The sequence below is a fragment of the Thermobia domestica genome, chromosome 6 (genome assembly GCF_964235325.1).
Source record: "Thermobia domestica chromosome 6, izTheDome1.hap1.1, whole genome shotgun sequence".
NCBI classification, from domain to species: Eukaryota; Metazoa; Arthropoda; class Insecta; order Zygentoma; family Lepismatidae; genus Thermobia; species Thermobia domestica.
Window position 1 is genome coordinate 165186247 of NC_137459.1, and position 24877 is coordinate 165211123.

Sequence of the window (24877 nt, forward strand, 5' to 3'; positions counted from 1 at the left end):
GAAAATTCACAACCCCCTGTTTTGTCCTTACAGCAGTACACGACTCAACTCTATGGCAGTCTCTCACGACACTGATTATCGTAAACGAACTTTGTTTGGTAATTGTTAAGCAGCTAGAAACATTATAATCCAACTCCACTGTGGTTTACTGAACTAGGATAGCACTATCATCTCCATCGATTACACACAAAATGTTTCGCCCCCTTCGTAGTCAAGTAACTAATACGTCTGCTCTCATGTGTGGAAGCTCGAGCTTTCATCCTAGCTGGACATAGTCAGCCTTGAATGAAATTTCGACTAACAGATCTCATTTTGCAAAAATTATCTATGCTGGAAAGAGGCGTTGAGCTCTTAACTAATCAAAGAAGAAACTTCCAGTATGCCTTATTACATCCAGAACTCGCTATAAATCATAAACTAATACTGTCACTGGATTCGTCCTATAAATTTCTTCTATCTTAGTTTTCGTTTACCTTGTTTACAGTGATATATCTTACTCCTAAATAATTGTAATACATTTCCTTCATGTATGCTATGTAGATAAGTTATCAAAGCTGCACATATATCATCCTGACTGAAATAATTGACTTAGCAGAGCTTGTATACATATGGAAAAGTAACATGAGGCATGACAATCCGCCAGGAGATTAGAAAATAGGCCGACGTTCATTCACAATTCGAATGCAAAAAACAGGTAAAATAGCTCATATGGTTACAGATATGAAGTTTCATTTGCGTTACAGTGTCAACGTACTGTAGATAAATCCTGTAAATAAAGCATATACTCGTCAGATAAAGTGTATTTTACGTAGGTACAGATAGCAGTTTACCTTGAGCACATACAGCAAATTTAAACATGAAACTTCCAACGTTTACCCTTACTTATTAAGGTTGAATGATAAGAGCATCAACACGCGTGGAGAGAGAATTATTAGAGCCTATTTCAATTTAAGACAGTTTGCCACTTACGTTGATACACATTCTTTGCAGTCATATTCACGTAGGAAGGTCATTGATTTTCATCTAAGGAGATATATTTACGTAGAGTTTCCCGTTGTGCAAATGGAGTTCCTGCTCTGATAGAATGCACGCAAGCAAGATATAAATTGCATGTATGAGAGTTTACTACGCATGGCAAAGTAATATTTTTTTAAAAAAGGAAGAAAACTCCATGTATGTAAAACATTGTAAATTACCAGACTGGCTGAGGACGAACGCAACTGTACGTTCTTATTATATAGCAGAGTTCATCCAATAAACGTCTTAATAATGAAGTAGCATTAACTAAAAGTACTAATACATAACTCTTGTAACTATAACGAATTTGCACTTCATTTTACTTAACTTTGGAACTCTGTATGATATAATCTTAGTGTCAAACATATATGAAAATATTTACTCAAGTTTGCTTGTTAGTTACGGTTAACTTTCAAACTTATGTGCGTTAACGAGACATGCAAAGACAAATCGTCTCATGCAGTAGTTTAAAAAATTAAAATGGTTGAATGGGGAGGGGTAAGATAAGTCCTTAGCTGAAAATGGCTTGACATTGAAGTGGAGGTAAACATTGAAGTACTGTATTACTGCCTATGTCTGACCCTGTGTTAAAATTATTCTCTCGGAACCCAGACCGTCATTTATCCAAAGCTCGACACAAATTAACAACAACAAATAAGTCACAACGTGATTTGAGAAAGTAAGTTTTAATAACGCAAGGAGTATTAATCATTCTTACCCAGCTTACAAAGAATTAAACTATTCATGTACGAGATACTAACATTTGAAACGCTTATATTTGTCTAGACCATCTATTTAAAACAATTTGGATATAAGCTAGTTGACAAAACACTCAAATTTCCATTTTGCTTTTGTGACGAATCCCAGATAGCAAAAATGACTTGCAACAAACTTGCAGCAGATTTGCAATTCAAGTCTGGCAAACTTGCAGCAGACTTGTGATGCAAGTATGCAAGTTTAATGCAAACTTCCTAGTTGACGCTCTTCGAACTTGCAGCACGCCTACAGTGAAAATGTATAGTAAGTTTGCAAAGAAAGTTACTGCAAAGGGTTTACTTGCACAGTAAACCTTCTGCAAGTTTCTACTTGCACTGCAAGTGCAGAGCATGTCGGCGGCAAGTTGGTGCAGGTTTGACGCAATTATCTGCAAGGATACCACTTACACTGCAAGTGTACAGCAAGTTTGTAGTAAGTCTTCTGAAAGTATAAACTTGCATTGCAAGTCTACAGCAGGTCATCAACAAGTGAGTGTAGTAAGTCTTCTGCAGGTATATACTTCCATTGCATTGCATGCCTTTTACAAACCGAACATTTACTGTATACGAACAATCACACAATGTATTTTTCTCAACAACTTTGTCAAACAATACAAGTTTAAAATATAATTTATCTCTACATACTGAATACTTACGTAATTATCTTAATTATTCACTTGTTTTAATGCTTCACACACTTCGCACCTACTACAAATGGCGGCCTGGCAGGGAGATTTCTAAGATTAGACTTTAGTGCCACATGTTGGTAGAAACTAGAACTGACACACTTGTTACAAAGTTGCAGCAAGCCTCCGAGGCAAGTAAAATCTAGCAAGTGAAAATCAAATTACGACATTTGAGGGTAACTATTTCAAAACGCCTGCAGCAGGTGTACCGTGCACGGAAAGTCTAGCAAGTTAAAAACAAATATAGTGAAATACTTGCTGCAAACCAACATGCTATTAGGGATATATTAAATATACTTCACCAGTAAAATATTTAAAAGGAGGCAGTGCAAGGGTAAATACATATGTATTTTTTTATTGTGTTGGTTTATCGTCTTCTGTGTGTTTCTTTCCAGGTCAATCTCAAGGACAACATAAATTGTGTGCGAACCACACAAAATATTCAATATTGGCCAAACTTGGGAGGAAAGTATACATTGACTTGTTTTAGTGTGCATGCGAAACACTTCCCTGTAGGTGAATATTTGGCTCCGAATTATAGACTATCAAAATTTTGGTTGAGACCCAGCCATTTTTCTTTAAAAATTACAAATTGTAATTGCGTATTTATAATAAACATACTCCTCTCCGTTAGCCTAAAATGCATAATCGAGGGACGTTAAACAGATTTTTTTATTTTCATTTCATAAAGAAATGCTAATATCTTTGTATTTACACATCAAACCAATTATTGCAAATACCATGCTGTACTTCAGAAACAACAACAACAACAACTACAACAACAATAATAATAATAATAATAATAATAATAATAATAATAATAATAATAATAATAATAATAATAATAATAATAATAATAATAGTAATAATAATAATAATAATAATAATAATAATAATAATAATAATAACATAAACAAGATAACTAACAGTGAACATCATACTTATTTTTGAAATCAACATTTTACAAAATAATAATAATAATAATAATGATCATATACTTCCCCCACACTGAAAATTTGGGATGGCTATGCATATTGCTTTTATTTCTATTTACAAGCGAATGAAAATGTACCAGCAATATAATGTTGTATGCAGATGTACAGAACCTAGAACATTATGTATATACAACTCCACATGTGTAGAAAGGTCATTGAGTCTAAACAATATCTGCAAATATGTAGAATGGATGATTTATACTGATGCGTCCTTGTAACTTAATACATAAAAAGTGGACATTTTGTACAATTCAAATTTCGACAGGGGGAATTTATTCGGTATCCTCCGTAATCGCGCCAGATTAACAGTCTGGTCAATCCAACTTACAGTGATATATATATATATATATATATATATATATATATATATATATATATGAAATATATTAATACGAATTTTGTACAGTCCGGTAAGTTATCCGTTGTAGGCTTGCTATTAATTCTGGTGATTCCCTTCCTCTTCTGAACCCAAACATATGTTTTCCATTAGATTGTCCTCTACTTTTCCATCTATCATTAATAGATGGACTCTCACACATTTTTCTTTTTATTTTAAATATGATATCAAACTTTGTCCTAGGGTCGCGTGCTATTTTTCTTTATCTTTCAAACTCTCTCTCTCTCTCACACACACACACACTAAGTATGTCTTCAGCTTTCGGATCATATCAATTTCATTTAGTAACAAAAATGTGACTTTGTGGTTATTGTAATTCTTTTCATTAGCTTACCTGATATGTGATCTCATTCTGGCGCTTTCTTTTAGATGATAGTATTTTCGCAAATCTTCTTGAAATTGAATTACGTATATAGTGTTACTTTTATTTGGATTTCTTCATAGGTTTCTCTCTCCTTTGTAAGGCTCTTTCTGTCTCTTAATTTCTTCCTCTTCTGCATATTATTTCTTATATCTGTTTCCAATAACTCCGTACTTATTTGTTTATCTTCACTAAACATGTTGTTTCCATGTAGGTCTTCTGTTCAGATTTCCTCTGTTTTGTTTGGTTGTTTGTTGTTATTTATATTTATTTCAGTTTCACTGCTTATCTTTACTAGATTTCTGAATTTCAGTAATTTCAACAAGTTTTGTATTCTTTCTTCTAGGTTTATTTCAGTTTAACTTTTCAACTGATATCCAATATTCATGCAATATTTTGTAATATTTATATATAATTTATTGTATTATTACTATTATTATCATTCATTTATTTATTATTTCCCCATTTTATTCAATATTTTTTTGTATGATTGCATTTCTTTTCTTTATGTTTCTTTGTCCACTGCTGCTTTACAATACATAAGGAAATTGTCGCATCCTTTCTCAGCTTCACCATATTAAGTATTCTATGATGTCTTGCAACTCATTTTCCTTAAGTTTAAGTGATTTATTTTATTAGGAGTAAGTTATGCTCTGCTGCTTGTGGTAGTTCTTATATGGCTCACTTAGTCCTATTGAACTAATATGTGGCTTGTTCAATGAACATAACCTTTCTTTCAGATATAGAAACGTATTCTATTTGAAAAAAAAAGCAAAACTTTTGCTCCTCCAAAACCTCATTAATCATGTTCCTTTTCCGTTTCTTCTTCCTAGTACAAAGTTTTCTAAGATGTAAATTTCTCTTCCTTTGCCGATGGCTTTATTCAAATGTTCTTTGATAATTAAATTTGCGTTTCCAAGTGTCTAAACCAATTATTATTTCTTCAATATGTTCATATGCGTCAAAACTTGATCTTATTTCTCTATTGAACGCTCTTTTAAACTTTTCAACATGTTTCCCAGAAAATAACCCCCCTGTTCAACTTGCGTCCTCTTTGCTCTCTTTCTGGTAATTGGATTCTGCATTACCTAAGTTAGACTTTTATTTTAGGATCATGCACATATTACGCCTTCTTCTTTGGTCTAGTAGCTAGCACATGCTATCGGCATACGGGATTTTGCGTTCGATTCTCACTGGGAGAGCATTGAACGCATTACGGTATTTCAGATTCCATCTAAACTATAGAGCAGTGTCTCATATTGACTCTGTGCTGAAAATATAAAATTAATTAGGTCATGTTTTATAGCTAAGAAAGTCCCTTTCTCAATTATTTAACCATCTCTAACATCAGTTGCCTATCACTACAAGGCTCATCTCATCAACAACAAGTTTCCTTTAGCCTAGCCGGCATAATCGTGGAACGTAAAACTCAAAAATGTCATTTATTTTTTTCATCAACAACAACACTAAAAAAAATGGCTTTAAAAATCCAGGAAATCCCGAAAGTAGGGAGTTAGCCAGGAGATTCTATACCAACAGCTACAGTCAGCCGGGGAGATTCGTCAGGGACAGTTCAGTCTGTCGGAAGATATTAAACCAGCAGTTTAAGTATTTCGGGAGAGTCCAGCCCAGTGGCTAGAGAGTCAGTCATGAGATAGTCAATTGGACAGACAGTCGTTCTTTCTAACAGTCTGTCAGCGTTGCGATCAGTTTTGAGCAATAACACGAGTTTGAAATGTAGCCATTTTTAGACTAATTAGATCAAACAATTGGAGTTCTCTACACATATCCCAGGGCTAATTTCAGCTAGCAGCAACCTGCACGAGGACGACAAGAAGCTCATCCGATCTATGGAAAGTAAACATATACTGTAATTCCTAAAATTTTTCCTTTCAAACCTCTCACCCAATAATCTCTCTCGTTATTTTTTTTCTAAAACTCTAATTTTATTTTTATATTTTCTAACGGACGTTGCTCGACTCTAAAAATACCCTACGTTCATCTAACAATAAGTACCATCCCAATTCTTCTATTTGCAACGCAGCTTAATTAAATTTTAGTTTCAATATAAGCACTCGTAAATCTCTCTCTCTCTCTCTCTCTCTCTCTCTCTCTATATATATATATATATATATATATATATATATATATATATATATACAAACAGGATATTCATAACAAACCAATTAAAATTGTGAATCGTACTGTACTGGTGTATTTATTTATAAAACATGACTTAAATAATTAGTACAAAAGTTTTCGAAAATTCAAGTTTTTTTTTCTTCAAACAAAACTTACCCATGCCGCTTCCAACAAAACAAAGTATATTTTTATTTTTAGGCAAGAGTGACAGGAAGCTACAGTATAGAAAAAACTAATAAAATATTTATTTTTGAAGTAAATAGAGATCTGGCTTCGATTGCCAATGAGAGTTCATGTGGTTCGGATTTCACATTAAACCGTAGATCTATGTCTCGTGTATCATTGTGCTAACAGACATTAAACGCCAAAGCAACCAATCAGAGAACTAAATAGTTGAGGCGTTTAAAAAAAAAAAAAATATTTTTGGTCATTAGCCAAATGTGTTTGTTTACTTATTTATTTGGACATAATTAAAAACCAAGTCGAAAATCGAATAAAATCTTACGTACAAAATCTGATTTCAATGCATTAAATGTAGTACTCTTTAGTTTTATTTACACCTCGATTGACTAACAAGTATGTATTAACCATTTTACGACATACAGAAGTCATGAAACATGTAAGCCTATTGGGCATTGATTTGTTGGAACTTACGGAACTTACATTGGAACTTACGGAACTTACTTATCACTCGACATTAAAAAAGAAATGCATGTACTTATATAATATATCTTGGAATCGAAACATTACTGCTGTTGTATGGAAGTTGGAATACTATGCTAAAATAACCGTTGAAGTAGGGAAGTCAAAGCTTCACACGATTGGTGACGTATCACTGTCATTCTGAAACCACTATTCAACGTAAGACTGTCCAACTGGACAAAAAAAAATCAATCAAATAAAAAAACATATATCTAGTGATTGGAGTTGATTGTGAACACATCTCAAAGTCAAATTCGCGTTGTATCTAGTCGACTTCTGAGTGATGAACGTTGTTACCACACAATATAAAGATGCACTAACATCTGGCTCTTTCTTTTATGAAATTGCTCATTTCTCGTAGTTGAGTACAACGACGATACGGAATCATGCGGAGGTTATTGCACGTTCAACTTCATTCAACTACATTCAACTTGGTATTGATCGTCTCATTTTTTATTTTCATCCGAAGCAAAATCCCCTTCTAATTATTTATCAACATTAGAGAGAGAGAGAAAGGTAGAGACTTGGAGCCGATGTGCCTTCTTAGTTGAGTTAATCCATGAGTCACTCATATATATTGCAGTATAATACTTCACACAGGCATAGTGGATACACGTGTCGGCTCTTGATATCGATACAAGTACTGATTTGCTTCAATTAATAAAGTCTAACTGAGCACCCAAAAATAGTTATATACATGAAAAATTATTATTTAGCATTGCTAAAGTTACTGTGAATTTCAATTTGATTCGTGAACAGTAGTAGGAGATTCTGTTTGTAGTAGTAATATATCTAGTAATATTTGTAAGATAATCTCAGTGATTTTCTGTGACACAGACAGCAATCAAAAAGGTTTTAATGGATTGTAAATGCAAAACTATGCTTGGATGGCACTCATTCTAGGTTGGAAATTGCTTGTATAAATAAAAGCCATTTTTGACGAATACATGGACTATCTAATAAATAATAACGTTGCAGTTTCGGGAAAATGACTGCCTTCACCGGAATGTGTCTGATGGAGGCAAAGTTGCTCTGACGAAACTGTAATGATATTATTTATTAGATAGTATAAGCTTTCGTTAGATATTGTCTCATTTATAAAATTATGTTGAAATAAAATAGTTAAGATTCATTTCAATGTAGTCTCTCTCTAATGCACCGGGTTATCTGGTGTATTGTGCTAAATTATAGATGTTGGTTTCATTTGTTTGCTTGTTTGTTCCGTTTTGTTTTTCCTTCATGAGACCCACAATAAGTTGCAGCACTGATTGATTGATGCAACTTTCTTATTTCAACAGCGGTGTTATCAAACGGGACCTTACTGCTCAAAGTGGGTTCCGAACCTCCACCTGTGTATATTACTCAACGTTCAGCGCCTCTGCCCAGAGTTCCTCAATCTGCGTTCTGTGAGACGTTGTTGGTCATACGTACGATTTACGATGATAGTAATTAATACGCTATGGTGGTACGCCAGTGGATAGTAATTTTGGGACCTCTGTTCTATTGGGAGCAAGTTATGACATTACACATACAGAAACTACATCGATAGATAATTTTCTGCTAAGGGATGTCAGGTAACAATTTATATTAGAAAATTGAAAATGACTATGTTTGTGATACTTTATCTCTTGAACCGCCCGACCGATCTCGATCAAATTTTTGACATAGATGTGGTTCTGGCCTGGAATTGATTTTAGTTATTCACTTTGATCGTAGTACTTAGGGGGGAAGGGGGATTCTTTAAAGGTTGTTTAAAGGTTTTTATGACTACCGAAAAAGAAGATTATTATTAATGAAGTTGTGAAAGAATAATAAAAGGTAATAGAGATATAAATGACGTGTCTGATTTAAAGTAAATTGAATGTGTTGACATGTAGTTAACAATTATACGAACTGTGGGCTAAATGTAACGTGAAAAATAATAAGTTAATAATCGTTATATTTTAAATGGTGGTTCCTATATATACGTTAAATTTTAGATGGTGGTTTACCGACCAGGACCTTGAGATTAGTTTGAAGTAAAGCAGTCTCAGCATAGTGATCGACACTGAGTATGCTCAGAAGTGGGAAAAGAATTTATAGAAACATAAAAATGAGTGTTTCTGGAAATGAAAATATACATGAAGTAGGTGGTGATGTAGAACTACCAGGTACAAATTCATCAACGAACGTGGCTGATCTTATAAGACAGCTTGGTCAGGAAATATCGCAACAGCTTAGTTAGCAAATATCGCATCAACAGCAAAAAATGGATACTCAGCTAGAGCAAATGTGCCACCAAATAACTCAATCCATAACACATGAACTAACACAACAGGTGGATGCTAAGTTTGAGCAAATGAACCAACGAACACACTCCAAATTAGGACAAACAGATCCGAAGATAGAACAGATTTTACATCGATTTGCTGATGTACAAAGTTCGGTGGAAGTTGTGGAATGTAGTTAATGAGCATACCAATCAGATCCGGGAATTGCGAGAAGAAGTAAATGCGATAAGAGAGAAATCTAATACTCCAAATAGTGATCGAGTTCCGGCTACCAACGGTGAACCTATTCCGTATGAATCTAGAACAGTAGTGGAAGATGATAATTCATCGGAAGGATATTCATAACAAGACGATAGTGAAGCTACTATAGAGAGAAATGGAAGAAATCATCCATCTCAGCGCCGGAAACACATTCCATAAATCCCAAGCATTGTAAGCATTATAGTAAAGGTAATCATTTTCGATTCAGTGAAATTAGATCACTAACAAAATGTAGTGGAAAGACATATGCCATCCCGGTCAGTACATTCCTAGAAAAATTCGAGGAAGAATGTGATCTAATTGGAGTAGACCGATCTAAATTTTTGAAAATTCTGCCTCATCTTTTATTACCACCGTGTTTCGTATGGTTTAAAGCAGTTAGAATAATTTACGTAATTATTTAGATTTTAAAAATGCCTTAGTTTCCAACTTTCAAAATGATTTCATGTTGGCCAAAAGAGAGGGTTTAGTTCGAAATAGACATTATAACCCGAAATTGGATAATAGTCTCACTGATTTTGTGATATAGGTATACAATGAATTGAGGCTATCCATGCTAACAGGGATCAAGAGTAATAGCTTCAATCCGAATCTTGTTACTTTTTAAGTTGCAGCAAACGTTGATTTCTGCACAATGCGTTAATTTCAATCACCTTATTATGACAGTGAAAAATTTTGAAAGTCAATTTATGCTGCAAGCTAATAGTAATCGAAATCAAGTCAATGCTAATCGTAATCAAGTTAGCTATGTACCTGTTCGCAACATTAATGTCAGGGAAGGTGTTCTTAATGCGAAAAATAATAATATATTCTATTGTAACGAGAATAGAACTGAACCCAATGTTACCGGTAATAGAACCGAATCTAATTTTAGGAAAAACAGGAACAATAATCTTAATACATTTAGGAACCAAGCGAATAATAAGTTTAATTTTACACGATATGGATTTCGTAATAGATTCATTGCTGGCAGAAATTCTAAAAATAAAAACCAAGGTACCGTAGAAGCAAATAATAGGCAGAACTGTATACAAGATTGTGGTGTGCAATGCAACTTTATCGGATTATTTGGCAATATAACTTAAGCAAATGTTGTGGCGTCCGAGAAAGTATATTCAATTGATTTTTGCTTTATTTCACTTTGAATACAATTATGATTTCACTTATAATTCGTACTTTGTTTGAATTCTATACAAATAATAAAAAATGATGGATACTAGATTTTAGCCTGTTGGGACATGGAAACGAATATCGCTTACTAAATGTTATGATAAATATGCTTGAATAAATAGAACATGTTATACTGTATTCTAATCCACATAAACTTTGCTAGTTCTTGATATAATAATTTCTTTGTTTGTATTGTTCCGTTATATTAATCAAGTCTTCTTTTGTTTCATTTTGTGTATTGTTATAATTTCTTTGTAATTCGTACCGGTACTTCTTCTAAATTCTATGCTATTTACATCTATGCATCGATACAAATATTGTTTATCAAAGCTATGCCAATTATGGCCAAATGCAAGAAATAAGTTATATAGTATGTCAGCATATACTGAGTTGATTTGTCAATGAGCTCCCATAATATTGATTTAAAGAATCTATTTTAGGACGTAAATAATTAATAAATTGATCATATTTTTTGAATAAGTCTTCTTCAACGATAATTTATAGAAATAAAACATCAAATTGATTCTTGAATGAATATAAGAATGAGATAACATAAAATTAATATATGTATTGTAGTTTATGTATATATACGAGGGCTAGTCGAAAAGTAATGTAACCATGTATGTAAAATTATGTAACGGTTCAGGATTATTTCCTAAATTGTAACCAAGAAGCCATCATTGGGAGCCATATATACAACGATATTGTATAACTATGCGATAAATTACTTCCATTTTTCTATCTTGATTTTAGGCAACGGTGCGTAAAAGTACACAATCTGTTGAGTAGAAGAAGAAGTAAAAAGATATAATATGTTGTTGATTCTAAATATAAAGAAATAAGAGTTAATCGTACTAGTTGAAAATCTATGTTGGTTTTAAATGTATAAGACTCTACTCTTAGTTACCGTAAAAGCAAATAGTTGCTTAAAGGTTGCTATGATGACCGAAAAAAAAGATTATTATTAATGAAGTTGTGACAGAATAATAAAAGGTAATAGAGATATAAGTGACGTGTCTGATTTAAAGTAAATTGATCGAGTTGACATATAGTTAAAAATTATACGAACTGTGGGCTAAATACAACGTGAAAAATAATAAGTTAATAATCGTTATATATTAAACGGTGGTTCCTATATAATCGTTACAAAGATTAGCTACATAATTTTCATGGCACTTACCTATTATAGCGGAGTATGTTACGCTCAAAGCATAATTTGTAAACAAGCTCAAAGTTTAAACTTTCAATAAAGGGGCATTGTCATTTTATGTTAAAATAAAATAAAAACTGGTAGATTTTCAAGATCAAAATGACTAATGTAAAGATATATTTCGGAGATAAGCTGACATATATTCATGCAAATGTAAGTATCCGATATGGCATAAACATATATTTCATAGGAGAAAGTGTTAATTTTCTATTTGCAAGTATGTTTGAAATATCTTCAAAGAAAAAATTGTAAGAAACTTCAAATATGTTTTCCTCAACATGGTACTTTTATGACCTTTGTCCACATATATGTCCATTTGTATATATATATATATATATATATATATATATATATATATATATATATATATATATCATAGGTACCAAACACATGCGATACAGATTTGAGCATTTAAATTTTCATTTTAATCCAACGAAGCGGGTAATGGATGCAAGTAAGGAATGAAATGAACATAACATAAAGAAAAATACGACAAGTTACACTGAGACACAAAATCCGTTATTCTCACAGCGGTATATTGTACAAGTATACGTAATCCATATCTTTACTACTGAAATCTGTATAGAGTATACGTTATCTATATGCTACATATGTACTGCATTTTCCCACTTAGATTTTACATCATGGCGCTGCAGGATGTTCGATATCTAACAGCTTTCTTATATTACATCCGTATACGTATGTTACATATGTCAGCTATATGTTATATACGTCCACCTGTATGTGAGATCCTTACAGCCTATATACAGTTCCTTCTTTCATACGGAAAGCACTTATAGATGGAACACATACGGAAAGTGTTATAAACCTTTTCAGTTATACGTTTGCTGTAGGATATTACATATAGTTATAGTTAAGCCTTAAGAGATCCGGGGTTTTTCGGCTATTTTTAGACTTTCAGTCAAGCAGCTAGCATCGTCACTATTTATCCTAGGATCATGGTTCACACCTCATTCTCTTCAGAATGGAGCTGGCTTTCAGATGGTACCACTTGTATGCTCATACCATATACCAGGAGCGTGAAAAATGATGTCAAAGGGAGAATGTTGGAGGGAAAATTTTTTCCTCGCACCTTGGGCCCCCCTGGAGCGACCCTGTGTGAACGTAGCCATCTAAAAAAATCTAATAAATAGTACTTGGTATACTAAATGTGTGTGCCAAATTTCAAGTTTCTATCTTGAATATCAAGGGCGGGAGAAATTTTATCAGGAATTCCCACCATACCCCAAATTACCGTAAAACACCATGATCTCAGGTAAAAAATTTCCTGAGACATCCCTAATTACCCTAGGGTCATGTTTCGCCCATCATTCTCTTCAGAATAGAACTGCCTTTCAGGTGGTATGACTCACGTGTCTCCATCATGTATCTAAGGTTGGAAAATGAGGAAAACGGGATTTTGTGGGTCTAAATATCCTTTTTCCAAATTTTAGCCCCTCTGGACCCCCCTGTTTTAACGCAGAGATCTGACAAAAAATCGGGTAAATAGTACTCGGTGGGCTAAATGTTTATGCACAATTCCAATTTTCCAGGTGCAAAAGTAAGCCCGCCAAAAAAAAAAAAAAATACCGACAATGTCCCATATCCCCGTATACAGAGGGAAATTTTTAAACATTCCCCGAGACATACCTAATTACCCTAGGGTCATGTTTCGCCCATCATTCTCTTCAGAATAGAACTGCCTTTCAGGTGGTATCATTCACTTGCCTCCATTATGTATCTAAGGCGGGAAAATCCCGTAAAAGGGAGTTTGTGGAAAAATCCCTTTTTCAACGTTTAGCCCCTCTGTACCCCCTGTTTTAACACAGAAATCTGAAAAAAATCTGGTAAATACTACTCGGTGGACTGAATGTTTGTGCACAATTTCAATCTTCTACGTGCAAAAATAAGCCAGCACAAGAATAGTACCGTAAATGTCCAAAATTCCCCTATACAGAAGTATATTTTAATAAAAATTCCCTGACACTTCCCTAATTACCCCAGGGCCATGTGTCGCACATCATTCTCTTCAGAATAGAACTGCTTTTCAGGCGGTATCATTCACTTGTCTCCATCATGTGTTTAAGGGGGAAAATCGCGAAGAAAGTTTTTTTTGGTAAAATATCCCTTTTTTCAACTTTTTGCCCCTCTGGATCTCACCCCCTGTTTTAACGCAGAAATCTGAAAAACAATCTGGTAAATACAACTCGGTGGACTGAATGTTTGTGCAAAAATTCAATCTTCTAGTGCAAAAATAAGCCCGCCAAAAAATACTTTACATACCCCCCAAAAAAAGTATTACACGAAAATATAAATTTTAGACTTATGACGTCATCACCTCCTATGTCTCGACACAGGAAGGTGTGAAACCATCCGTAATGTCTTCTGCAATGCGTCTGCACTTGAAAAAAAAAACGGACGAAAAAGCTCAAATAGGAGAGTTATAACGCAATGTACCATGAAACGCCCCGTATGGTACAAATTGTACCATGGGATCCCCAAAGGGTTAAGTCCGAAAACTACAGGATTTACGGATGTAACTTACGTTTTTACGTTGGCACATACACTTTTAACTGTGTATAATATCACTAATTATTCATTTTTAATGAATTTCATTTATAAGATCTCCTTTATATGTTTAGACTGTTCGTGTGTCCGTCCGGAAAACAGAAAAAAACATCAAAAAGTACTAGTTGGATCACTGTCAATTTTGGTGAATATGTAGAGCAGCGTTTCCCAAACTTTTTCAACTTGCGGCACACTACGGCTGTAACTTAAATTCTCGCGGCACACTCACAAATATTATTATTATTATTTGCAAATATAAAATACCATGGTATTTTTTTTTTCTGTGATTATTGATCTCCTTGTCACAGAGATGAAAGCTCGATCACTGGTTTTCCCCTATGCTAATTCATTAGGTTTATTTTTTATTCTAATTTTAAAATAGAAAAGAATTGCAATGAAATATAGGACTCAGATTTTTAAAAATACGCTTTTTTTTTTTTTTCGAAAACTTTATTCAACCTTTCAGTAAAACCGGAGATCACTAAATAACGAACGAACGAAGAAATGTCTTGTAATTTAAACTTTGCTGTTTTAACCAAAACCGGTGCATATCATTGCAATCACACAGCTTGCGATGTGTCGAAGTCAAAACACACCTGTTGAACAAAGTGTTGTTCTGTCATTCAGATGCGAATGAGTGTTCTACTAACGTTCACTTGACGCGTACCGTACAAGTGCTTCCATTTCTCGGTGTTAGTATTACTCTCAATTGAAGCGTAACATAGCAGCTGACCGTGGAAATGAGTATGAGCCAAAATACTGTCTGCTACACAGTAATAGATGTAGAATAATATATTACAATTACAGTAATTTTTCCATGGTAGAAATTCATAGTAACGTGAAATACCAAAATATACATTTTTTTCCTATGCCTTGCAATTTGATTGCTATAGAATTAATCATTTTGTTTCGATTTCCTCGAGGCACACCAGCGGTCCATTCGCGGCACACCGGTCGGGAAATGCTGATGTAGAGAATCGATAGAAAGCACATTCGCTAATGGAAATGATACTAAAATCGAAAGTGGTTACATCAACTGTTTTCGGTTTTATGTTGATCCCTATAGACTAAAAGCAGGAATATATATAGCGAGAAGTGGTTTCCTTCAATCTATTAAGGGCCCGAAGAATACATCTTTAACTATCAGCTAAGACAGCAAGTTATATAAATTCACCACAGCTTCGGTTTCAGTGTTGATCTCGTAATATACCAAAGCAAAAACAATAAGATATAGCGAGAAGAGTATTCTGAATTTATTTAAGGTTCCAATAATAGGTACTAAATTTTCTACTAGCCCACTACTCAAGCCGGAAGAGTCATAAATAAGCTACTTCCGGTTTTAACGTTGAACGACATAGAGCAGACACCGAGTAATTTATAGCAAGGAATACATATCTGCTATAAATTAAGCGTCCCACATTCAGTATGCGGCATAACAAACAGTACTGAAATCGCATCGTTGACATTTATTTTTTGTACAACATAATGAAACATTAAAAAGGTTGGCAAATTGAGGTCAACTAAATATTACTCAACACATATTGTAAATTTACAAAGAATCATTCCTGTACAGCATGTGTTCAAAATGTTGAAAATTATGTCGCACATATTCTTCATAGCGTTCCTGTAGATCGATGAACATGTTAGTGAACATGGTTTCGTGGAATGACAAAACTAATGACCTAATCTGCTCTCTTAATTCCGGTATAGTGGTAGGAAGTTATCTGTTCGGAAAATTGCTCCCTTCAACATACACCGTATGTAGGCATCTCGAGTCATGAGATGAGGGGAGTGGGAAGGATATAGAAAATCCGTTCCACCAAGCAATGCCCAAACACTTGTGAGCAGAAGAGAAAGTGACTCACTTGCAGTGTGGGCAATAGCTTCGTCTTCCTGCATCCATTGTTGTTATAACGACCGATTTTTCGTGCAAGAATGCACAAATCATGCAAGACAGGGTCAATAATCAACTGTCGATTGATGTGGCGATCAAAAATACACATGGCTTTTCATCACTGAATCATATGTTACTGATGAAATCTTCATCTTCATATGCCATAGCTAACACTCCAGAGCAATACAGTAGACGTCTACGCTAATTTCCTGCACTGAGACGCTGCCTCACACCGTATGAGCGGAAATACCTTCTCCTCTGCTGTGAGTAACATTATCTTCGCACCAACTGCACACTACGCTAGTCCACACACAACTGAGGACGCATGTGGCACTCACAGCTCATACCACATTGCATCTGAGCGCCACCCGTATGCGAATTTCAGTAAGGTTTGTTTTGAGCATACTGTATATATAGAGTGTTAATGAACTATACCAACAAACTTTAAGGGGTGATTCCTCACATCAAAATGAGAGAAAAAGTTCATATGGACCTATGGCGAAAAGTTCATAGTTTCAGAGCTAGGGCTGTCCAAAATCGCGAAAAAGCCAAATTTCAAGAGGTTCCATTTCAAATTCGGGAGGCTGTGGATGGTAGTCCTTATCAGCGTAAAGGAAGTCACGCATACGTAATACAAAAATGCATATTCCTTTAATGTTGAATGCATGTATGAATTATTCCCGGCAGGGTGAAATTCCAGACATGCCATCAACTGAATTTTGAGACATGTTCCGACTTTCTGATTCATCGAAAGTGAACAAACGATAAGCTTTGATAGCAATGAACACGGAATCCTTTAGCGCGATGTCGGAAGTGTTAAGGATCGTCAGAAGCTCGATCTCTCGTACTCGGGAGAATGTATGGTGCGATGGTCTGTTTCACGGTTACAAGTGAAGAAAACGTGAAATGTACCGTGACGATATACATATCATCACATGGTATTGCGAACACAAAGAAACACGGACCTGCCGGTTCCTAGCACTTCCGACTTCCATCCGAAGCACTGGATGCCCATTGTTGTCAAGGCTTACATCCTGCCTACCTTGGACCCTTCTTGAAATCAGGGTATATCTGAAAAGTCTATGAAAAACATATCTGAGAATTACACCCTGTAGGAAATAACCTTTAAACCTATTAGCAATTGATGAAATATGCACCTTTGGATTGTGTATGCCTGACTTCCATTACGCTGATAGGGACCATCATCCACAATGTCTCGAATTCAAAATAGGGCCTCTTGAAATTTAGCTTTTTCGCGATTTTTGGACAGCCCTAGCTCTGTAACTATGCACTTATCCCCACATGTTCATATGAACTTTTTGACTTATTTTGATGTGAGGAATCAACTCTTAAAGTTTGTCGGTATACTTCATTAACACCCTGTATATAGGTTTGTTGCTTTTATCACCCACCATTTTCGAACATCGATATGTAACCTAAGAAGTACCTTGAACATCAAAAATAGTCCCCATCAGCATCCACGAGCTTCTGCCAACGTTCTGGAAGGTCATTCCATCGCGGTAGAACTTGGTGGGCCGTGAAGCAAAGAAGGTGCCAAGTTCATTTTGCTCTTGTACTAGGAATTTGAATTGGTGTCCTCTAAGTGTCCATGGAGCAGGTTATAATCGGACGGTGCAATGTCCATGGAGTATGGCGGATGCAATAGCGTATTCCATACAAGGCGTGAAATGGTGTCCCGGGTCGTCCTATCCACATAGGGTTTGGCGTTGTTCTGTAACAGGAGGATCCCTTTGTGATTCAGAAGTATTCGTTCCAGAGTTTTGATTTTTTCTTGAACACGGCTCAACTACTGATAGTACACAGTGGCATTGATGCTCTAAACAGCTGGTAGCAGTTCCCGATGCACGATGCATAGAGAAGTCCACCAAACACGCAGGAGAACATTCTTCTGGTGTAGAGCTGCTTTCGGCTGTTTTGGAACCGGTACATGTGATGCTAATCAACGATAACGGCGACGTGGTGCTTTGTGCAGGATTTACTTCTCATCACATATCAATACCCTGTCCAGAAGTGGCTCCTTCCTCAGGCGATACAGCCGAGAAACGCGGGTATATGCTGGCCCGGAGTCAAATCATGTGTGACACATCGACCCAACTTGTAATGCTTCCCAAGTTCATGGATGTGCTGCCGAATGGTTTCTCCACTCACACTGAATTTTAGTCACAGTTCCTCACATGTCTAGCGACTGTTTGCCTCAATTGCTGGCTGAATATCTTCATTTTGTACATGCGTTAATCTTCCGGTACGTGGTGCGTCTTCAAGTGTTTCGCCACCGTCCTTGAACTTGTTAAAGCACCACTGCACAGTCCGCGTAGTCACAGCAACCTCATCAAAGCCACTCTGCTGCAGTGGCGTTTGACTCCAGTTTGAACTCGTACAGCATACACGCCCTTATGGCGTTCTATGGAGGTCTCATGTTCACTTTGTTCTTACGCAAGTTCACGGTGTAACTGAACTGACACAACCAGGTAGTATGTCGAACATACCCACACTAATAACCGACATTCGCCTTATCCGCATTCGCGCTCAACTCAAAGTGTGAGAGACAATGCAGACCTCCACAAAAAGCGACAAAACTTCATTGATTACTTTTATAATATGTCTACTAAAACCTGAAATGATAACAATCAACCTTACTAGCACTTGTGGTTTCAATATTTATTGAGGAAATATCACACCTTGTAAGCAATATATATATATATATATATATATATATATATATATATATATATATATATATATATATATGACAATGATACTTACTAATTTCGTACGATTTCTTTCTAGACTACCGAAAAAATAAAATGAAATCTTTCAGCTAACATTCTACGTTTATGCCCTTTAGGCTGAGAGAGAAGATGATTAAAACAAGTGAATTATGATGGAAGAATTGGTGGAGCAAGAAAGTGGGAGGAAACGAGACTACCCGAGAAAAAAACATGAACGCGATGCTTTCCACCACAAGCTTACTTGGCCGGGGATCGGACCAGGGTCCCCATGAATGATCCACCGTGCCCTCCCCGTCTAGACTATCGAGATGGGCCCAAAATGACCATTTTCAGCCTAAGACTATACCGATATTCAGATTGATGTTTTTGAATCTAGAAAAGGTTGAGAGTGTAGGCTCTATACATTTCCGTCTTATCTCGTACTTATCCGATCCCAGTTTCAAAATTATTGTTTTCTTAACTCAAATAACGCATCTTTACTCCTAGCCTATTAGTGTATTTTACTAGTTAATTAAGATAAATTGAAACATTAATCGTTTAGGTACCATTTTTCCCTTTTGGGAACAGGAACTTTTCAGTGTTCTAGCGTTGTATGTTTTCTATATTTCTGCCCGACATTAAGTAGTATTATAAATGAATGAATTGTTAATTGTTTTATTTGCCTTAATTTCACAACAATGTATATTAAATAATTTCTTTCGATTTTTTTTTTTACAATTGAAGTTTTCGTGCGTTTTTAGAGGAGGTTGCAATTCTGTGTGTTTACGACGTAATATAGAAGTTGGCAAGACTGTTTGTGGACAGTTGAGAATTCATTTTTTTTTTTTTTTTTTTTTTTAGTGTGAGTGAACGTGCGTTTGTGACCATCGTTTCTTATTGCGGAACTGAAATATTTTATTGCTTCTTACTCTGAATGAAATTGTAGACACGTTGGACATTTTGTGTGTTTCTGATAAGCAGGAAACGGATGTTTGCATTCTCCCTCCAGATGAAACAGGTGACATAAGAGACGATGAGCACATAAATGAAGACGAATTAGTTCCTGTTATGCCTAAGGACGTATGTGGTGAGTTGATAGTGGCAGTGAATAATGACATCGATGACGCAAATGAGCTCGATAATATACTAACAACTTCATCAGCTAAAAAGAAAGGGAAACAGTGTGTGCCTAAGTGGAAAAATGTTGCGAAAACTTGCCTCAATCCCATTTCCAGTTCAGGAGAAAAACTTGGGTTTTCTCATCCTCATCTTGACGGTAGTTCTTTGATAGATATTTTCTTCAAGATTTTGCCTCCATTATACATTGAGTACCTTGTTCAAATGTCTAATTTGTACGCAGAGCATCACATGAACAGCTAGTACAATTTTTTGGTTTGTTACTTCTCAGTGGGTATCATGTTATTCCTTCTGAGAAGTCCTAATGGAGTACAGCAGACGACCTGCGTATACCGATTGTGTCATCCGTAATGTCAAGAGCCCGTTTCGAACAAACAAAGGAATATTTCCATATTGTTGACAATTCTAACTTATCAAGAGGTGACAAATTTGGGAAAATAAAACCTATATACAGTGAACTAAAGAACAACTTTCAGCAGTTTGGTATCTTTCACCACTCTCTGAGCATTGATGGAAGCATGGTTCCGTACTATGGCACACATGCAAAAGGTTTATTAGAGGAAAACAAATCCGTCTTGGTTACAAAATATGTTTTTTATGTCCTTCTGACGGCTATCCTTATGCAATGGACCTCTATGGTGGAAAAGACAATAGTACTGATAGCGTTAGTGAGAATATCCCATTAGGAACGAGAGTTATTCGTAGTCTCTCATCAATCATGGAAAATAATGACCAGCACGAAGTCTTTTTCGATAATTTCTTCACGTTTTAGGATGTTCTTTTATAATTAGGAGGAAAAGGCATTCGAGTAACTGGGACAGTAAGAGATAATCGTGGTCAACAGTGTTCTCTGACTTCACAGAAAGAATTTGCTAAGGACGAAAGAGGAAAATTTGACGTCAAAAGTGATGTAATGTGATGCTTTGTAAGGTGGAAATACAGTGCGGTTGTAACTGTTGGTTCAAACTGTTTTACACACTTGCCAGTAAGATAGGTGAGGAGATACCCTCGTGCACATAAGAAAAAGGTTCCAATTAGTCGACCATTCGTTATTCAAAAATACAATGAAAGAATGGGAGAAGTTGACGTTATGGATCGTCTTCTTACATCATACAGAGCCAAACTCAGATCCAAGAAATGGTTGTGGAATCTTTTCAATAATGCGCTCAATTTAGCAGTTGTATCTTTTTTGGAAATTGCATTGCGAATTCAACACGAACAATGAACTCACATATCTACAATTTTTGAGAGAAGTTGCCATGTGTCTTCTTCGCATTGGAAACATGACGTTAATTAGGCCAGGTCCAAGATCGCATGTTCCTCTCGAAGCTCGAAAATCTGACACGCACTACATTGTGGATGCATCACAAGGACGCTATGTAGTGTGCAAATCTAATACAAGAAAAATGTGCTTTCTGTGTCAAAAGAGGTTACATCAGAAGTGTTTTCCAAAGTACCATGAGTTGTAATCATCTTTTCAAAGACCTGAAAAAAGACTGTTAGCTTATGCTCAGCAGAATTCATGTCTAGTACCGAATTGGAAAACTTTTTTTTTTTGTTTTGCGAATATACATTTTTTAATTTCCTAACAAGTACTAGTTATATACAGTTTACAAAAACACTAATAAATACATGTACATATACTAAGAGTAAGTGAATAGCAAAATAGTAAATATACATCTAAAATAAAAGCTCGTAGGTATTCAAGTGCACTTATACGTAAAAACATTGAACCCTTTAATATATATTATCCTCATATCTAATACAAATATAACAAGAGAAGAAATGTTGCATATATTTGAATTTTCTCCGTATAAAAAACAATGTCTTATTTTACTTCTAAGTATTATTATATGTAATGTGTAGGGAAGAAATGCAATTCGTATTTTGCATAATATTCGTATATATATATATATATATATTGCAGTTTTGTCCCATATAGATATAGGTAGAGCATTAATAAAAAGAATATCCGGAGTCGATCTCGTACTACTAGTTTTATTATAAAACTTGTCCACTGTAAATGTATTCTTACTAAATACTACACTAATAATTTCTCTAATATGCAGGGTTAGTTATAGGTTGTCTTTGTCTTTGAGGTCGCAGACAAGATTTCCACAGAGCCCCGTAGCAGGCTAAGCAGAGGGGAATTAAGGAACCAATGCTTCGTAGCAAGCAGAGGCGGGTTAAGTGGACAACAGAGCCCCGTAACAGGCTAAGCGGCTGAGGTTAGGATTCCCAGATAGAGCTCCGTAGCAGGCTATACCAGGAAATAGGATAGGCGTAGTCCGTAGCAGACTAGAGGCCTGGGGTTAGGCTACTTCTAAAGTCCCGTAGCAGACTAAAAGAGGGTCACCAGAAAACTGGTGTCAAGGTTTTAGTAGTGGCCGTGAAGCTATGACTGAAGTTTTGAAAAAGATGGGGACTTGAAGCGATGAATACATCTTCAAACTACTGCAAGACATGGACAGAAAGCGTATAACAAAATTTGAGTTGGGAATCCTGAAGCTTATCAAGGAATCAAGAATGAAGAAAAGAAGGTGTAGGAAAAATGGAGACACAGCCGAAGATAAAGGTTATGTATCTATTGAAGCTTTCCTGGCGACGTATTGTGAACAGATCTTCTCTGGCTAGCAGCCAGGTAAATACTGTGATATTTTGCAACGTTTCGAGGGCTGACATCGTCCTCATCTTCAGGCGAATATGATGGTGCAATGGAGTGTATGGAATATATATACTCATGTATGTATGATTGGACTCTTCTGATTGGTGGTTGAAATGGCGGCTTCTGATTGGTGCTTGAAATGGCGGGATATTATTGGTGACCATGTTTTACTCAGTTGGAATCCTGTGTCTCTGTTAAGGTTCGTTTTTCCTTGTGTGATTACAACGGTTTCTTTTATTCTCATGTCCCAAACTCTTGAGCATTTTGCTATTATTTCGGCATCTGTGAACAAAATCTTATGTTGCTGTTTGATGCTATGTTCAGCTAGTCCGGATTTTTCTGGTTAGTTTAGTCTGATGTAACTGTTGTGTTCTTTGCATCTGGCTTCAATGGTTCGTCCTGTTTGTCCAATATATGACTTACCACATTCACATGGAATGTGGTAGACCCCAGGAGTTCGGAGGCCCAGGTCCTCTTTGGTTGATCGTATTAAGTTTTTTTTATTTTTGCTGGATCTTTGTGTATTCCTGATGTTGTACCTGGCAAATAGTCTGCTGAGCTTTTCAGAAGTGTTCCCGTTGTATGGGAGGCAGATTGTGTTCTTCCGTTCTTCATTAACAGTTTCTTCTGCACTTTTGTCCTTGTTGTCAGTGTCCTTCGTTCTGGTCCTTTTCAGGGTCATATTTATATCTCGTATTGAGTATCCATTCTGTAGCATGGCGCTGCGAAGGTGATTAAGTTCCTCTATTAAACAATCCTTGTCGGAGATGGAGAATGCTCTATGTGCTATAGTGTTGAATACTCCAAGCCGTTGAGCTTTGTGATGGAAACTGTTTGCGTTCAGATATAAATCTGTATGTTTTGGTTTTCTGTATTCCCTATGGCCTAGACTGCCATCCGGTCTTCTGTATATCATGATGTCAAGAAATGGTAGACGTCCATCTTGTTCAATTTCCATCGTGAATTTAATATTCGGATTCTGGTTATTGAGATGCTGCAGGAATTCCTGTAAGGAGTTGGGTCCATGTGGCCAGATGGTGAAGGCGTCATCAACATATCTATAGAAATGTGTGGGTGCAAGTGGTGCTTTCTTCAGTGCTTCATGTTCAAAGTGCTCCATATAAAAATTAGCTACTGCAGGTGAGGGTAGAGAACCCATGGCGACGCCGTCTGTTTGGTCATAGTACTGACCACTGTATAAGAAGAAGGTTGAATTGAGAACATGTTGGAAGAGATCCAATATCTCAGGCCGGAAGTGTTTCCCAATATCAGTATTGTATCCTTGATCGGAATTCTGGTAAACAATGATACCACGTCGAAACTAACCATAAGATCTTTGGAAGAGATCTTCATCGTCTTCAAGCTTTTTACAAACTCTGTTGAGTTTCTCACATAGTGTTCACACTTGCCCACGAATGGTTGGAGTAATGTTGTGAGATACTTGGCCAAAGAGTAGGTTGGGCTTCCTATTGCACTAACAATTGCTCTCAGGTGTATCCCTGCTTTATGTATTTTTGGTAAGCCATATAGTCTCGGAGGTATGCTGCAGTGTGGTGAAAGTTGTTTGCGTGTATCTTCGTCCAGTCCCGACTTCTTTAGTAGTGAGGCTGTTCTTCTTTCTACTGCAGATGGTTGATCTCGTAGTACCTGTGATATCTTCTCTTGATAGACATCTGTGGGAAGAACAACAGTGATGTTTCCTTTGTCAGCTGGTAGAGTATTGATACTTGCGTCTTCTCTCAATGCTTTAAGTGCGATCCATTCGGCTTTGCTAATGTTTGGTCTGGGCATGACGGCTTTTTTCAAGACCACGCTGCTTTTCTGACGCATTTCTTCTGCTGTATCGTTGGGAAGATTGCTAACTGCTTGTTCTATGCTGACAATGATGTCTATGACCGGAGTTTTCTTCAGTGTGATG

At 35.9% G+C, this 24877-nt stretch overlaps 2 protein-coding genes across 2 annotated transcripts in view; both read right to left on the reverse strand.

Moving 5' to 3' along the window:
* Nucleotides 1-24877, reverse strand: part of LOC145688305 (uncharacterized) — a 1380532-nt gene that overhangs the window by 1006155 nt on the left and 349500 nt on the right. The gene's annotated exons all lie outside the window — the stretch shown is intronic.
* LOC145687360 (uncharacterized) lies at nt 20753-24079 on the reverse strand. Its single transcript, XM_081760817.1, has 2 exons — nt 23383-24079; nt 20753-20823 (listed from the first exon to the last, which is right to left on the reverse strand). Exons 1-2 carry the CDS (start codon nt 24077-24079, stop codon nt 20753-20755), a joined length of 768 nt encoding a protein of 255 aa, XP_081616943.1.